Consider the following 18,354-nt stretch of genomic DNA (forward strand, 5'->3'; position numbering starts at 1 on the left):
AAAATAACCTCTCTACAATAAAAAATAAAATAACCTATTTTTCCCTAATACTCCATAAATACTCCCTTTAGACCCTGGGACTGATCCCCTGTATTACAAGGATGAGGAGAAGAAGGACCTAGACTCCAACATCTCATTCACCAGCTTGCTGGTTCTCTTTCAAGCTTCCAGCTTTTAAATTTTTATTTATTACTCTTTTTTATAGCAGGTGCCTTGCTATGATGCCCAAGCTGACCTGGATTCATGGCCCAGGTGATATTCCTGCTTCAGCCTCCTAAGTAGCTGTGAAACACAGGCCATGGCCCCTGGCTGGCTCCAGGCTTATAGCCGCCTGCCTGGAGGAGGTCTTCCTCTGGATGTCCATCAGGCTTCTTAGATTAACCTCTAGCCAAACCTGTTCCTTTCTGCCATTTGCTGCTTCTGCAGAAGCCCTACTAGGAACCCCAAATCCAGGCAGCGTCAGTTCTTTTTCCTCACATTCTATTCCTTCCTCCTAGCGACTCTACTGCCCCAGCGCCTCTCCACTGAGTCTCCTCAGCTCCACCTGCCCTGCCCTGCCCTACTCAGCCCTCAAAATTGCTCATGCTTCAACCAGAGAATCCTTCCAAGACTCGGTCGCGATTGTTACTCTTCATCCCAAACTCTCTGATTGACAGCAATTTTCACACTCTGCTCAGAGGAAGCCTTAGGAGCCTGGGGAGAGTAGCTCAGGGGACAGTGGGAGTGATAAGAGGGAACCTGAAGCAAATGGGCCCTGCTCCAGCGGAGAAGCTCCACTCTCGTCCTTTTCACATACTGCGCTTCTGTCTTAACACTTCATCTGGAAGCACCGACCTACAGTGGCCATGCCTGGTGCCTCCCTCGCCTCAAGTCTTGCTCCCCTCCAACAGGCCACTCTGCCTTAGCCCCCTCCTCATAACTAATGCTTCCTCTTCCCTCACAATTCAGCTCAGGAGGTGCTTCCTCCAGCAAGATCTGCCTGGCCCTCCTGCGCCTGGTCCCTACCGAGGACGATGTGGATACCCTCTGTGCACACTTCTCCTTTAGCATCTAGCATTCTCTCCTGCCCTGGGGAGCCTGGAGCTATGCTTACCTTCTCATTAGGAGCTTCAAAAATTAGGCCCTTGAGCATCCTTAGCAACCAGAGAAGCAACAGGGAAGAGTTACTGAATGAACAGATGAGTGAATGAAGGAATGAGGGAGGAGGAGGAAATGAGAAGAAAGCAATTGGAAGTAAGTCAATGAGTGGGTGATGGATGGGTCCCGCCCAGGACACATGCCATGATTCCATCCAAGAACCCTATTTTAGCTGGGTGCGGTAGCACACACCTGCAATCCCAGTACTTGAGAGGCTGACAGAGGAGGATCGCAGGTTTGAGGCCAGCTTAAATTTAGCGAGGCCCTCAGCAACTTAGTGAGATTGTGTTAAAAATAACAACAAAATAGGGCTAGGAGTGTGTAGCTCAGAGGTAGAATGCCCCTGGGTTCAATCCCCAGTAACACACATACACCTGTTACTTGGCGGGATGGTGGGAGAGCAGGCCATCCTGTACAGGTGAGTTCCAGTTTTCCTGAGACCTGTCTAGTGGAAAGGACAACATCTTGTCTATGTCTTGTTTTTCCCCAACCTGCTTTTTGATTTAGGGAACTTGGCAGCCCAGGGATAGGACGGTTGCCTGTACCTCTCTCTGTTTCCAGGGCCTTAAAAGGTAGTCAGGTCAGCCAGAGATTTCCGTGTTGGGCTCTGGGCTATCTGAGCTGGGAAAGTAGGGGGCAGGGCTGGTGCTGTCTCAGTCTGATCAAGGTTGATCTTTTCTCTTCTCCTTGGGCTTTAAAAGCTCTGCAGAACTGGGCATGGTGGTGCACGTTTATAATCCCAGAATTTGGGAGACTGAGACAGGAAGATAGCAGGTTCATGGCCAGCCTCAGCTACTTAGGCGAGACTCTCTACAACTCAGTGAGACTCTGTTTCAAAATAAAGAATAAAAATAGGGCTGGGGGGTGTAGCTCAGAGGTAGAATGCCCCTGGGTTCAATCCCCAGTACTGCAAAAAAAAAAAAAAAAAAAGAAGAAGCTCTGCAGATGTCCCTTGCATGCCTGGGGACCTCCATGTGCCTGGAGAAAATTAATCCGGAAGTGGACTATTTGGTGGAGAGAACTCCTGAGGCTGAAAACTGTGGTCCCTGCTTTTGTAGAGAGTGGGGGAAGTTGTGCAGCAGGAGGGGCTGCCTCCCTCCCACCACTTGCTCTGGGTAAAGGACAAAGGTTACAGGGTAAAGGTTACAGGGTAAAGGTAAAAGACCACTTGCTCTGGGTAAAGGACAAAGGTTACAGTCCCTTGCACTGGGCAGTCCTCTCTCTGCTCAGGCCTGTCTATCTAATAGTGCAGATTCAGCGCCAGGGACAGGAACGCTGTCAGGGCAGAGAACGATGAGAAGACAGCCCAGTGCTTCCTGATGAACCGAGAGGCTTTGGGCAAAAATCACCCCTTAGATTCTTCCAGAACTGCCCATGAGGGAAGGTGTGCAGCGTCAGAAGGATGGGACCTCTGGGACACAGTGAGGAAGAGCCTGCTAAGCCAGAGCCAGGAGACCCTCAGGGGTTGGAACAGTGAAATCTACTCCCAGTGGAATAAAATGGGAGACCAGAGTCGAGGTGAAATCTGGCCCCGATGTCCTGGCAATGGTCCCAGGCTGGATTCACACTATGGCCCCGCCTACCTCCTAGGCCTGTCTGGAAAAGAGGGGTACTACTAAGAGGTTCAAGGACAGATCCAGCCAACCAAGCCCTCCAGCCCCACCCAGAGAGAAGACAACCCTTCGTACCCATCCATCTGGGTGCGTCCCCAAATCTAGTCCTCGTGGCAGAGGACGGGCCCCGTGGGGAGTTGAGGAAGCCAGTAAACAAGGACCTGGAGTCTCTAACATGCTCAGCGGGAGCCTGTCAGGCCCTGGAGGCCTCTCTCTATGGCCTCTGAGTTATTGATTGCCTTACCTAGGAACTCCTTGGCAGACAGACGACCCCCCTGAGAGGACCTCAGGGGCAGCAGACACCAGCTCTTACCAAACACCCTCTTGCCTCCTGATTTTCACTTTCTGCCTTTCTCTGCTCCTTCTCACACCCAGTTCCTTGGCCTCTAAGCTGATGGCTGCCGTCCTCAGCCCCTTGCCTGTGTCTCTCTCCTCCCCAAGTCCTTCCCCCAGCAGATCCCAGGCTGACCTGCCATACGGGGTCCGTGTGCTTGCCAGACTTGGCTGAGCTGCGGAAGGAGGGCTGGGAGTGTGGCTTCTTGAGGTTGTAAATGGCCACGTTGCCGTCGTAGTGGCCCACCACCACCAGGTAGGGGTGGTCCACGTGCATGTCCAGGCACATGATGCCGCTCTCACTGCTGAAGATGTATTCGGGGAAGCTGGGGTTCTTCAAGCTGTAGAGCAGCAGCATGCCCCGGCTCTGCTTCATGAAATCATCTGCCCAGGGAAGATGGGTGGCAGTGGTTAAAGGATTCGCCTGCTCTGCTTGGGGAGCCCCCTTGTCCTTACCCCCACAAGATGGGCAAATCCTGCCCTGATCTGCCTGTCAGAGAGCATGGGATTCCTTTCTGGGTTTCTCTGACTGTGAACTGGAATTTTGAGATTTTGCCTATGCTTTCTCTGGACTCATAGAAGGATCCTATAACCAGTAAAGGTATCTGGACTTACCTGGGGACATACAACCACTCTTCTTCCTTGGGCACAGGAAAGGTTGATACAGGGTCACAGAGGTGCTAAGTGAAGGATGGGTGTGGGCTTGGGAAGAAGCAGTTCTTTTAGAGGGGACTCAGATGCCCAGCTCAAGAACAGGATGCGGCCCCCCAAATACCTGAGGGGACAATGCCCATGTCCCCCCAGCTCCTCAGCCAAGGACAAGGGCTAAGTTTCAAATAACAGGGCACTGTCTAGAGTGAGTCCTGCACTAGCCACCTAGGAGTGCTGTCCCATACCCTAGGGCACGATGGTTCCCAGTTGCAACCTGGCTCCAGGCTTACTTCCCAAATCCAGAGGTCTCAAGCCAGCCAGCCTCACTTCTACAAGCCCAGTCAGCCTCCACGTAGCTTTCTGTGATCATCAGTGGACCACACAATAGAGGTACTCCTCCCTACCCACCCCATGTTAGGCCAGGGTTCCCATTTCTTTCATTTTCTGTACACTTGATGCCTATCTTGATACACAGACACTGAACAGCATAGTCCTGGCCTTGGATTCATCTCTCTTGCCACCAGCCCAGGCTTCCCAGCCCCTTCCCCAAGTTCAGAGGAGCCAGGGCTGGAGAGGTGGAGGCTCAGTGCATTCCCCCATCTTGGGGGCTCCATGCGAAGGCCACCTTTTGGCCAACATGAGTCCTTTCCACCTTCCTTACTCCAGGGCTTTCTCCTTTGTTCCTGGCAAATGCAGGGCCTGGGAGGGATCTCATGACAAAGTAGCCAGTCCTAAGGTGTGGAGTCCATGGATAGGAGGGGCAGGGAGGCAACCCCAACTAGACTAGTTTTGTTAAGTCATTCTCTTGGTCTTTGTGTGTGTGTGTGTGTGTGTGTGTGTGTGTTACTGTGGATGGAACCCAGGGACATTCTAAACTCCAAGAGACACCTCTAGCTCTGTTTTTTATTCTTTATTTTGAAACAGGGTCTCACTGAGTTGCAAAGGGCCTCACTAAGTACCTGAGGCTGTCTGTGAACCACGATCCTCCTGACTCAGCCTCCCAAATACTGGAATTACAAGCGTGTGCCACCACGCCTGGCCTTCTTGTTCTTATTTTTAAGGTTGCCCTTACTCAAGAGAGTGTCTGGGTTGAGCCCTGGGATCATAGTATAAGCTCAGCTATTACCATACCCCAGGTGTCCCTGCTTCAGGCACTCTAAAAAAAAAAAAAAAAAAATCTGAGCTCTGACTGGAAGCAGGAGTGGACAGGAGCCAGGTTGGTCTTAGAAGGGTACCACTGAAAGCTGAGGCAAGAAGGCATTCCCACCAGAGCAGTTTTCTATGGGGAAGCCCACCTTACTTGCAGGCTAATCCTTAGCAGCTCGGAGACTGCAGTTGAGGGCCCCTCCTGGATCATTCGCAAGGGAGGCCACACATAAAAGGAGGGAGATGTACCTGAGTCAGAAGATTCTAGGGTCTAGCCTGAGCCATGGGAGGGCAGGCTACAATTCAGAAAAGAAAATGCTTCTGCTCTGGGGAGAGTAAGCCTTCCACCAAGGAGGAGAAGCTTGGAGCTTCCAGCTTCCCAGGAGTCAAAGCTAGGTCATCCTATGCCTGGCTCTACCTCAAAGCCAGTGGGAGGTTGGCCTTGAACTAGGTAGGGAGGAGCTGGCAGAAGGGGTTGACTCTTAAGGGAGAGCTGGCTGAAGGGAGGATACTTCCTGCCCAGAACATAAAGGGCTTGAACTTTGCCCTTGCCCTTACATGCATCTGCAGAGTGTTTATGACCAGCAAAGCCAGGAAAGGAAGGTTGGAAGCCTGAGGCTGACTTAGTAACTCTGTATTAAGGATGTCTCAGACCCACTCACAGAGTCACTGGGACTAGAAGCTTGAATTATTGATCCCAATTTTTTTTTTATGGTACTGAGGATTGTACTCAAGGGCATTCTACCTCCTAGCTACACTCCCAGTCCTATTTTATTGTTTATTTTGAAACAGGGTCTCACTAAGTTGCCAAGTCCTCATGTTGCTGAGGCTGGCCTTGAACCTGTAGTCATCCTGTCTCAGCTTCCTAAGAACTGGGATCATAAGTGGACACCACCACATCTGGCTCCTGACCCCTAATTTTACCTATGGAAAACTGAGGCCTAGAGGAGAGAAATGGTGTGCCCAGGTGCATGATACAGACCACATGGTTTGCCACACCAATATCCTTTTTATAGCTGAAGTGATCCTGTCTGGTCTTTACACAGAGCTAGAAAAAGCAGGGGAAAGGGGTACCAGACCTAATGGAGTAGTGGGTAGCAGTGAAGCCAATCCAATACCTCTAGGCTCCAGAGTAGAGAATGTGTAAGGGAGAGAGCTGTCCAGCATGGGTGATTGTGCAAGGAAAATCATGGATTTCATGAAAGAGGACACAGAGCATGAGTCATACCAGTTCCCAGGCCACATCCATGCTGACATTAGGCTCCATTTCCTCAATTGGGCTTTAGTCTCTGTTACTTGCAACCAAATAAGTTCTTCAACATAGAGATCATGGTTCCTAATCATGGCTGCTACGTGTTCCCTGAATTCTGATTCAGGATTCTTCCTGCCAAACCACACCAGAAAAGCAGAGAAAATCCTCATTTAGCTGGGGTTTCCTCCTGACTCTGTCTTATACTGTGAACTCATCCCTGACTCCAGTGGCCCCTCTGAGTCTTCACTGTCCCATTTTCTGGGTATACACAGCATGCCATCATAGCTCAAACCCCCACTAGTCTCGACATGATATCATCATCTTGTCTTCTAAAAGCCCTTAAGTGACATCACTACTCAAACCACCAATGGTCCTTGGTGACATCATCACTCAGTGACATTACTGCCTAATCCTCCAACACTCCTAGTATGATATCACCACCCAGGTCACCAATAGTCACACTTACGACATTAGCACAAGGTCACCCACAGGGGCCTCAGCTACCGATGAGGTCGAGTCCCATCAGACTCAAAGCTTATAGAGCCTTGGGTCCTCATCCCTGGGGTACCTTGTTCTGAATGCCACAGACTTCCCAGATCCTTAGAGAAAGGCTAGATGAGGGTCTGGTGATCCAAGTGGCGGCCCCCCTACCCTACCCTCCACTGTATAAAGAGGCAGAGACTCAAGTCTGGGGCCAGTGAAGGAATTCTAGGCCAGAGGATTTAAGTAATTTTATGTGGCTGAGTAGAACAGAGGAATGGAGGGAGTGAAAAGGGTATTGAGTGAGAAAGAGAGAAATTAACGATAACCTGGCTTTTGACCCTGAGATGGAGAAAGGGCATTGCTGGCCAGGCCTCGGCTTCCCTGCTCTGCTCTGTGCTTCCTTAGGCTGCATCGTATTATGTTCTGCACTGCCTAGAGAAAGTGTATCGCCCATGAAGACCTTCTCTAGGAGGGTTTGCAGAACATTCAGCCGTCAGGGCTATCTCTTCTGTGAGATCTCCCCCTCACCATACACGCTGTCAGGTCTTTTCCTGGGCCTGCCATGAAGGATGGAGGGAGCACTCTTGGCTTGCTCCATAGCAGGCTTGCTCTTTCTGGTGACAGAGTTGCCCCTGGCTAACCTTGCTTTGTGGGAGAATCACTAAGGCCTCCCTGACTCTAACTTTCAATGATCCACAAGATTCTGGGGGAGGAGATTCAGCCCCCTATTAGGTAAGAGTCTGATGAGGCAGTTCTCAGAAAGCCATAATCTCAGATGAAGGGATTAGTGGGAGGATATGTTGTGTGGATTCACATATGTGCGTCTTAATTCCATCACAGATCAAAGCTCTGACTATCCCCAGCTCCCCCTGCTAGAGGCCTCGAAGAACAGTACCCAATGAGGAACGTGGGTCAAACTCTTCTTGAACTGGCAACCATCAGTGGGGCCTCAGACCACAATTCTGCCCCTGCACAGAAGGCAACAAACAGCTCTAGAACGTGGGGGTAGGGCACTTTGGTGAATTCTGGCTATCAGGAAAACCCTGGGCTTCTACTTAGATTCAGGGAGAACAAGACAGGCAGAGGTCACATTGGGGCACCAGACTAAAGCCAGGTCAGTAGGCAGTAGATGCCAAACTGCAGAGACAAGTATATTATGCCAGCCTCAGACAGCAGGCTTCCTATTGTACTGTGGCATCCTAAACGAGGCCCGCCCAGGCCGGGGTCCAAGGCAGCAGCTGTTGATGACTCCCTTATTAAGTCATGCAAGAGGCACTTGGAGGCGGTGTGTGACAGGCAGAATGGTGCCCCCCCAAAATGTCCACATCCTAATCCCCAGAACCTATAAATATGTCACTTTGCATGGCAAAAGGGACTTTGCAGATGTGATTAAGTTAAAGACCTTGAGATGGGGAGATTATCCTGGATTATCTGGGTGGATTTAATGTAATCACAAAGGTTCTTATATGGGAAAAAAGGAGGCAGGAGAGTCAGAGACTGAGATGTGACGACAGAATCAGATGTCAGAATGATGCGATTGTTGGCTGGAAGAGGGCCACGCGCCATGGAATGCGGGCAGCCTCTAGACACTGGAAAAGGAGAGGAGACAGGTGCTCCTCACAAGCCTCCAGAAGGAACACAGTCCTGCTGACACCGGACTGGAGTATTTGAAGAGTGTGGGAAATAAGAGCAAGGCCTTGGAGACAGGCCTTGCTGAGGGGAATGCATTTTGAACCTCTGACCTCCAGAACTGTAAGGTAATACATATATGTTTTTAAGCCATTATGCTCGTGGACATTTGCTACTGTGGCAATAGGAAACTAACACTGTAGGAGTTCAGGGAATTTTGACCCACACTCTGCTTTTCAGAATTGGAGACAGGCTCCCATGGATGGCACTTTTTTTTCTGGGGCAGTGCGGAAGCAGTCCCTTCAGAAGTCAGGGGGATGGATGTAATGGTCCTCAGCACTTCTGATAACAATAATGAAACTCTCTCTTAGTTTCCCACACCTCAGGCCTGCCACCATGGACTCCAGGAACAGAAATGCCCCTTGTGTCAAGGTTTGCATAACCTCCAGAGGCAGGGGACAGCCCAATGCTGGCCTAAAGAAAGGGCATGGGTCACTAGAGGGTTCCAAGCCTCACGCGTGGCCCAGAGGCCATGGTGCCAAGCAGGCTCAGGCTTCCAGGCACTGAGGCTCTTCCAGGCATCCTCATTGGATTAGAAGTGTATTTGAACAGTGTGGGAAATAAGAGCAAGGCCTTGGAGACAGAATACATCAAGCGGGACATTTAATTTGATTTAAGGAAAATGAGGCAAACATTTGAGAACCTAAATAACTAACCAGTAATTAAACTAACAATGGGAATGCCCTTGCACTACAACCCAGCAAGCATAGTGGCCTTTATAGACTGTATTTACAAAGAGACCTGACAACATAATTAGTCCTGTAAATTTTACGCAGCCTGCAGCTGAGGGGTGATGGATTTTGTGTGTGGAGGATGAACAAGGAGAAATGAGGTGGATGAATTTCCATTTTCAGTAAATGAAATTAACACTGCTTAATTAGTGAAGCTGACAAATAAATTATCAGGAAAGATTTAAATCCCTATGAGTGTGTCTCTGGCCTGGGTAGACCCAGGGACAAGCCAGGATATGATAGGACAGCAAAGAAATGGGTTTAGGGCTAGGACTTGGGGCCTGCCAGTGGCCCCTTTTGGGGGTTCGGCCCCCAGAGGAAGGCTAGGCTGAAGCACAGCTGGCTCCCCTGCCCTTCCAATATAGGACCTGCTGGGAAGCTTCCTACCCCATTTCCTGTGTGATAGCCTCAGGACCACACAGAGTTTCCAGAATCTGTTCTGCTGTCCCTGTCTGACAGACCATGCAGATTCCTGCTTTCCCTGCTATGAACTGGCTAATGAACTGGAAAGGACCCTTTTGGTATAGCAGGCTGACATAATTGCATCCCAGCAGTTCCAAGAACATCTCTTCCTGGTCCAGCTCCCTTTGCCCCTCAACATGCCCCCCAACTTCTTTTACCTACTGACATCCTCTTCCGTCACTCTGTTAGGAACATGGAGACTGGCCATAGGGGGCGTCCCAGTCTCTGCCCTTTAAGCTGCCTAACATACCCTGCAGCCTCGGGGGAGGAGGGGAGGTGTGGATGCTTCTGTGCTGTTGCAGGAAGCTCCATGGACCTCCTTTTCACTACTTACTTGCTCCTAACCTGGCTCCAGCCAACCTGCCCTGTCCCAAAGATGGGAGGTGGGCCCCAGTCCTCCCTAGGGTATATGCTTCCCCTACCAAAGTTTTATGTGGCTGGGTCACAGACTAAAGATCTGGGAATTGGCCAGGCATGGTACCACTAATCCCAGCACCTGAGGGGCTCAGACAGGAGGATCGCAGTTTCAAGAACAGCCTCAGCAACCTAGCATGATAATCAGCAACCTAGGGAGACCCTATTTTAAAACAAAAAGTAAAAAGGGTAGAATGCCCCTGGGTTCAATCCTTTAATCCTTTTTAAACCCCCCCCCCCCAGCACACACACAAAGCAATCAAACAATCCAGAAATTCCAGGCAAATGGAGGTCCATGAGGTGTGGACTGAGTTTACTAAGGTCAAACCAGCAACAAAGCCAAATTCTCATTCTAGAGTTTATCCTTATGAGGCAAAATCTGATTATGGGGTTGATATTTGGAGTGTCCAAAGACTGCAATGGATACTGATGAGACCCGCAGCTCCTTACAGCAAACTGACCCATCCAGCACCAAGAGTGCCCTCTGCTTGCCTCAGCTCTGTGCTCACTCTCCCATGGAGAAACTTGGGCACCCAAGAACACGAGCCTCCTAGAGGCGACCTCAGGAGGAAATGAAGCAGCCTTCCTGAGTCCTAGCCCAGGTTGGCTCAGGCCTCTGTAGGAGGTCCTTAGATACCAAAGGCTCTATAATAGATGATGTTCATCTGAAAGCTGGCCCACGCTTTCTGTGTCAGTGGTTGCAATAGCAAATAACATGGGTGCTGCCACTGGGCCCTGCTGTCTAAGAGAGAGTCCCCTGGCCCCCAGCCCCCTTACCCTGCTCAGGCCCCCTAGGGCACTGCAGGAAAGCAGGGGAAAGGATGCCAGAGCAATCGGCAGTGGTTCTTTGTGTGTAGGTGGTTCCTACAGCTCGCAGGGCGGGTGTGCTTCCTTCTTACTCTCATGTCTGCTTCACAACAGCCCTGGGGTGGGGGCCTGGCAGGCTGTCAGCATCTCCCTGTCATAATGAGGAGACCAGGGCCCGGAGGTACACCTCTGAGAAGTGATCCCAGGGGACGGTCTGTGGCTGACTATGGGTAGCAATCCGGCGTGTGCATATGGCTGAAAGGACCAAGGAAGGACAAAGAGACCCTTTCTGGGTAAGTGCCTGCCCAAGGGAGACTGCTGGGCAGGCCAGGCTTGAGGTCATCTATTTGTGGGAGGCGAGTTACCCTTCTCTAATGCTCCTCACTAAGGCTGCCCCCCATGAACAGCCTGCACTTGACCCTGACTGGCTGACACTGCTCCTGGCCCCGGGCGGCGGGCGGAGGAGCAGGGTTAGAGCTAACAGAGTGTCTCCTCCCACCTTCTGGGGAGACCACACACACCCTCACCTTGGTACTGGGCAGAGAGCCTGTGCTGAGTGCGGCCTCACAGGGGGGTCCACACCCACTCCTGGGAGGGCCTAGCCAACCCCCAGGCCCTGTTCCAGGCCCGGTAGCTGCAGCAGAGGGGGAGGAATGTGCTAGTTCCCTGCCAGAGGGGGACGGCGCTTCCCGTTTGGCAGCAGCCCACCCTCAGGAGTGGGGACACAAAGCAGGCATTTAGGGCGTCCTCAAAGGCAGCCCAGACCACGAGACTGGGAGCAGTTCCAAGGTCTCCTCCCTGAGAAGAATGACAAACACCAACTCTTCCCCGCCCCCAGCCCCACCCCGGTCAAAGAATGGGTGGACAGGCAATCTGAGGGGCAGCAACCAGAAGCCTGTATGCCTGCCAGCCAGCAGCAGCCTGGAGAATGGAGAGGCTTTTCTGTTAGCAGAAACTGATGCTCCTAGCCAGAGAACACGCTGCTAGCCATGGAGAGCCGCGACTAAGCGAAGTACAGGGCCCTCTCCTGTTTAGGAACGGGAATGTCTGGGCCAGCACAGCAGTAGGGACCTCTGCTTGGACCAAGGAGCATAAAGCAAAGCAAATGGCCTGGACACGGCACCACTGTGTGTGCCTCGGGTGAGCTCCTGCAGGCACAGAGACACCTGCACTACAGTGGCCCCCTGGGGCTCAGGGGCTGAGGGATGATCTAGTCCTTTCTCCACCTCACCTTCACCCCACCCTGCCCAGGGCCTGGTCAGGAAGACTGGGTGAGGAGGCAGGGAAAGGGGACTGCGTCCCACTCCAAAGCTGCGGGTAGGTCCTCACATATGTCCTTGGAATGTTGGCACCCGGTCTCCAGGACTTCAGTCTCATGCCTGTACTGAACGTGCCCCTGCCCTTCTTGAGTTCCTCCAATGGCTTCCCCTCCGGAGAAGGTCCAAGCTTCTTGGAATGGCTTACCAAGGCCTTTGAGGTCTGCCTCTGGCCCCTCGGTGGCATTTCCTGACCTGTCTCTCGTGCCTCTAGACTTCACCTGTGCTGGCCCTGGGGCCAGGGTGCGCTCCCTGTCTTTCTCTGAGGCCCTGTGGCATGTTCTGCTGGATATATTCCTTCACCCAGCACGAAGGGCCCATATGATGGTGGGTCTTCTCCATTAGACTCTGACCCCCCTAGTCATCTTTGGGGAGGGGTGTCCTAGTCTTTGTATTTCTCATATCTGGCAAAGAGCTCTGTGCAGAGTAGATACTTAGATTTGTGGTTTGTATAAACAAGTGAATGAATAGAAGGTCACTTACAGGAGCCATGTCCCACTGCAAACAGATCCTTGTACTTTGGATTCCTGCAAAAAAAAAAAAAAAAAAAAAAAGAAGAAAGAAAGAAAAAAAGACCCCATTGGCACAGGAAATGGACATGACCACAAGTCTTCCCATGAACACTGTTGCCTAACTACATGTAGACTTCTCCTATCCAGCTTTGGCTCTTGCCAGTTAGGAGACCTTGGATGATTATGAATTCCCATATGAACCCCAGTTCTTTTGTTCCCATACTGTCAGTTGTCACATTCAAGATGGTTAAGTGCAATGGAAGGGACTACATACACAGCACCTGGCATGCCCTGGGGGCTCCGGGGCACCGGGTTTACTGCAATGCCTGTACTCACCAGCAGAGGGCGGTGACGGCCAGGCGCTTGGCTTTGTCGTTTTGGAATTTCCAGAGCGGCAACAGAGTACCTTCCTGGTCCCTGTATTCATCAGCAGCATCCTCATAGTACTTAAAATCTTAAACACACACACACACACACACACACACACACACACACACACACACACACACAGAGAGTCAGCCCCAGGACTGTCACTTTGCAGCAAACCCAGGTTCACCACTTTCTGTCTGTACCTCCTTGGGCAATACAGTGAACCTCTTTGTGTTCCAAGGAGGGAGTAATAGTACCTCTCTCAAAGGTCTCCTGTGGGGATATATTGAGTTAGTATATATGCAAAGTGCTTAGAAAAATGCCAGGAACACAATAAGTTCTCTCTGTGTGCTATTGTTCCTGTCGTTGTCGTTGGAGGCAAATTAAAATAAAGCAGCCATGTGCTCATGGAGAGAATCCCAGGTTGTAGCACTTGTCCCCATGAGTTTCCCCAGCACTTTCGAAGGCTCAAATTGGAGCAGCCAAATTTCAGGTTTCATCTGCCAAAGGCTGATTAATAGTTCCATTCATTCTGCCTCCTAAATCCCTAAAATGCAGCCCATCTTCATATCCATTGCCAAGCCTCGCTATAATGAGGCTGCCTGGCTCCCTCGTGGATTCCCCAAACTCAGCTTCATCTGCCGCAAAATTGTCTCTGCTTCCCATTTTCTTCAGTTAGGCATAAGCCCCATCTTTCCACCTGTCTAAACCAGAAACCTGGGTGATCCTTGACTGATCCCTTCCCCCATTTGTCATATTTTCCTCCCAATTATCCTTTTAATCCATTTCTCTCCAAACCCTTTGCCACTGCCCAGGTTCAGGTCCCAATATCCATCCTCTGGGCTATTACAACATTCTTCTAACTGGTCCCTTTCCTCCAGAGCCCCTCCTCCAGCCGTGTCCCACGGAGCTACCAGAGAGAGAGAGAGAGAGAAAACTACCTCTTCACCCACCGCTCTCCTCATCCCACCGAGCCCCTCAGTGGCTCTCCTCACTTGGGCCTCCATGGTGACTGCAACACTCTGGCCATATCATTTTTCTTTCTTTTTTTGTGGTACAAGGAATTAAACTCAGGAGCATTCTACCCTGGAGCTATACCCGTAGCCCTATGTTATGTTTTTTTATTCTAAAACAGGGTCTTGCTAAATTGCTGAGGTTTGCTGGAAACCTGTAATCTTCCTGTCTCAGTCTCCCAAGTACTGGGATTACAAGTGTGTGCCACTATGCCTGGCCTCCACAAAATTTCTAACCAAGTGTCCATATACCTTTGATACCAAATAGTGCCAATGAGTCCTATCATGTTTCTCTGTGTTTCCATGTATAAAATGTCTTGCTCTTCCCAGCAAACTCCTACTGACTCCTGATCCAGATCAACTCCCTCCTCCTCTGTAAGGCTTTCCTCTCCTTTTTCTTTCTTCCGTTTTCTTTTTCTTTCTTTTCTTCTTTTTGTTTTTTGAAATGGAGTCTCACTGCCTTGCCCAGGCTAGAGCTAAACTCCTGGGCTCAAGTGATCCTCCTGCCTCAGCCTCCCAAGTAGCTGGGACTACAGGTGCTCACCACGATGCCTGGCTTATTTTTTGTGAATAGAGTTCATTTTTTTCTTCCCTTCTATCCTGTTTCTCCTCTACTGAAATATCTGTCATACTGTCCCTTTGCCTGTCTTCTCCATCCACCGTACAGCTCTTGGACAGCAGGAGGTGTGTTCCATCCATCTCTGGATCCCCAGTGCCCAGCACAGGGAGAGCCACACAGCACACAATGACTATTCAAAGACTGCCAGAAAATAGCATAACACCAGTGAACTGGTTCTCAGCCTTCTTTCCAAACAAGAGTGACCAATTAGAGAATGAGCTCTCTCATTCAACACGGTCAAGGACACATCCAGGCGTTTCCCCAGCCAGCCTCTCTCACAATGGCTCCCACCTTGAGGGTGAGGGGCTACATTCAAATCTCAGAAATGTCTCAGAACAAAAGAGATTCAAGTAGCTAAGGAGGCGTGAGCCTCGATCACATCAGAGAGTCCCAAACTCCGAGCATCTTTGAAAATATCTCATTTCAGAGAGAGATTAATTGGTAGCACCTCTCTGCTTTCACTTCTCCTTCATGATCACACTTTCCCAAAGGGAAAAGACTATGCAATTAAGAAAATCAAAGTTCAATGCATTTTTATGTGACTGTGTTCTTATAAATGAAAGTGGTTCACAAGGCCAATTTCTCCATGGATTTTAATCAGGTTTGCAGCCCCTTGGCGGGCCACTCGCAGAGGCTGGGCTTCAGGAAGCCAAGCTGTGTGAGTGACAAATTCATTCACAGCTGCTGTGTACTTTGACAGCTTTGAAAAGCACTCAAGGTCGTTTTCCAGCCTGAATGATAACGAGGGGGCTTGTTTAGGCTCCTGGTCTTGGCAGCCTTGGTTTCTATGTCCCATGGGTGAGCAATGAGCATCAAGTCACCAGGAAGAGCCCGGGGCTGTCAGCAAAGGAGACCAGCCAGCAGCAAGGAGCTGCCAGCTCTGAGGAGGCAGCTGCTCCAAATAAATGCACAACCTCTTAGGGAAATGCAAGCCACTTGGGAATGTGCTGTTCATGCCATGGGAAGGATTCCGTTTCCCTGGCAGTGTCAAAGACACCAGGATTTCCCAGGCCCCCAGGATTTAAGGGTTTCTGAATCAATCTTTTTCTTCACCTCATCACTAATTAATCACCAGGACAGATCTATTGAGTGTGTTTATTTGAAACGTCTCCTCCAGCTCAGCAGCTCTATGGCCTGGTGGCGAAGTGGTTAGGCAATGGAGCCAAGGGGCCTGTGTTCGAGTTCTGGTCCCATCACTCACAGCTCCCACTAGCTGTGCTTCCCAGCTTGTTTCTCATCCACATGTCGGCCATTCCCAGTGAATGCTGGTGCCTGTTTTTCACTATTACAATGCCTCCTTTTCCTCTGCCCCCTATGATACAGGCTGGTCAGGTATGACAAAGCCTGTTCCACCCTTCGTCTTCAACTCTATCCCTGTATTCTTTTTTTTTTTTTTTTTTTTTGGTGGTACTGGGGTTCCTGGAAGCCCTTCTGCCTCCGGGCTACACTCCCAGACCTAGTTTTACATTTTTATTTGGAAACAGGGTCTCCTAAGCCAGCGCGCGTGGCTGGCTTCGAACCTGCGCGATCCTCCTGTCTCTGCCTCCCAAGCGCAGGGATTACAAGCGTGCGCCACCACGCCCGGCATTTTTTTTTTTTTTTGAGGTGGTACTGGGGGTGGAACCTCTGGGCTACACACCCAGACCTATTTTTATATTTTTTATTTGCAAACAGGGCCTCTTAAGCCAGCGAGGCTGGCTTCGAACCTGCATGATCCTCCCAAGCGGGGCGATTACAAGCGTGCGCCACCACGCCCGGCTCTATCCCTGTATTCTGCCCAACTGCATCCTCCTCCAGCCTTGCTCTCATTCAGCTGTGTCCCTCCCTGCCTGGCAGGTGTCAGGGTCTCTGATCTGTCTGCAGAGAAAGCTCAAGTCCCCTGTGGTATTCACGGCCCTTCAGAAGCTGGCTCCAACCACCTCCCCAGCCTGACCTCTTAGCACTGCTCAACAGCCCCAACAGCTGACACAACAGTCTGGGTCGATGAGCTTGCTGCCCCTTGTCCCCAGAGTCAGTCATCCTGTTCAATCGCACTGCCAAGTCCTGCTCATGCTCTCTGGCCCAGACATCCTCCTTCTGCCATGGTCCCTTAGCATCTAGCTCAGACTGAAGCCTTCTTTGCTCCCACTCGTCCCTTATTTTCCTTTAACCCTTCTTGAGGATGCCCAGGGCAGTTTCCTGCCTATCCCATACATTTTGAGCATTTTATAATCCCCAGCTGAGAATAGAACAGAACACTGAATGAAGAAGGTAAAAACCTAGATTTGGGCCCTTTCTGCTACTCATCAGCCAGGTGGCCTTGGCCTTAGATGCCTCATAAGCCAAGATGGAACAATCACCTCTGCTCTGCCGGCTCTCCAGGACTGGTGGGAAGACTACTTGGGATCACTAATGTGCTGGTGTGTTTTGCTACGCCATTGGCAGATCTCTGCACTACAGCCATTTCTTCTTACGCTATTGTTCATGGTTGACTTGCATCAGTCTTGTCTCCCCAGCCAGGTGTGGTGGTATATGCCTGTCATCTCAGTACTTGGGAGGCTGAGACAGAAGGATCACAAGTTAGAGGACAGCCACATCAAGTAGTGAGATTCTCATCAACCTAGCAAGATCCTGCTTCAAAAAATAAAATAAAGCCGGGCGTGGTGGCGCACGCTTGTAATCCTCGCACTTGGGAGGCTGAGACAGGAGTATCGCGCAGGTTTGAAGCCAGCCTCAGCTACTTAGTGAGGCAGCAACTTAGTAAGACCCTGTTTCCAAATAAAATATAAAATGGGTTTGGGAGTATAGCCCGAAGGTAGAAAGCCCCTGGGTTCTACCCCTAGTACCACCAAATAATAATTAATAATAATAATAATAATAATAATAATAATAAAATAGGCTAGGGTTATAACTTGGAGGTGGAATCGTCAGTACCAGACACACACAAAAAATCTTGTCTCCTCAATGAACAGAGGATGGATGGATTTTTTCCTTTGCATCTATAGGGACTACCATGGGACACTCAAATGTTAGCCTTCTGTGAGGGATTTTTAGTACTAGTACCTTAAATCTTACCTTGGGCAACATCATCATATGTATTCTGGTTGACCATACGCTCCACAATTTTAGCAGCTTGGGACACTTTGGTGATATCATCACTCTGTGGGGATACAGAAGTCACATCCTCATAAGCTAGCACCTTGCAGGGTCATATGCCCTGAGCTAGAGCCCAGACTTGCAATTGGCTCAGCAGTACTTCCCTGAGACCGCCCACTCCAGATAGCTTTGTAATGGTGTCTCTGTGTGGCTCAAGGTCCAACTCGCCCCACCGCTGCCTTCCAGGAGCCCCTCCCTCACAGGTGCCACAAGAGGTCTGAACTGATATAGCTGGTCCCTGGACAGAGCCTTCTTCATGCCCTTTCGTCTTGGAGAAGGAATCTCTCTGAGCACAAGCTCAGGTATTGAAGAGAGCCCAGGCAGGGTGTTGGAGGGGAGAGCAGACAAAGATAGCTTGGAGGCATCTGCAGTGGGGACGGAGAGGTTTCACCAGCTCAGGGAATGACAGCCTCTCATTGAAGGCCTCAAGGGATCTCCTGGTCCAACCCCCTTTTTTAGACACAGGTTGAGGAAGTCACAGAGGTCCAAAGAGGGGAAAGCCATCCTTGTACACACGGAGTACAATGCAAAACAAGACTCCCAATCCCAGGGTCCTGCCCACTGCCCAGATCAAAGAGAAGGCCAAGTTTCAATAAGAGAGAATGACTCATTTTGAGTATTACTGTGTACAGTTCTAAAAATCTAAAAGGTGAACCACTAGGCAGAGTAACA

The 18,354-nt window shown here is 50.4% G+C and overlaps 1 protein-coding gene across 1 annotated transcript in view; it reads right to left on the reverse strand.

Moving 5' to 3' along the window:
• The window catches only part of DNAI1 (dynein axonemal intermediate chain 1), a gene marked incomplete at both ends in the record, with an annotated part of 67,620 nt that overhangs the window by 11,096 nt on the left and 38,170 nt on the right, over positions 1-18,354 (reverse strand). The window contains 4 exons of the mRNA XM_080709383.1: positions 3,220-3,467; positions 12,518-12,561; positions 12,883-13,000; positions 17,602-17,686. Of these exons, the coding sequence (XP_080565509.1) occupies positions 3,220-3,467; positions 12,518-12,561; positions 12,883-13,000; positions 17,602-17,686 (495 nt within the window). The remainder of the gene's footprint in view (positions 1-3,219; positions 3,468-12,517; positions 12,562-12,882; positions 13,001-17,601; positions 17,687-18,354) is intronic.

This window comes from Muscardinus avellanarius (genome assembly GCF_963383645.1).
Source record: "Muscardinus avellanarius genome assembly, chromosome: 13".
Classification (NCBI taxonomy): Eukaryota; Metazoa; Chordata; class Mammalia; order Rodentia; family Gliridae; genus Muscardinus; species Muscardinus avellanarius.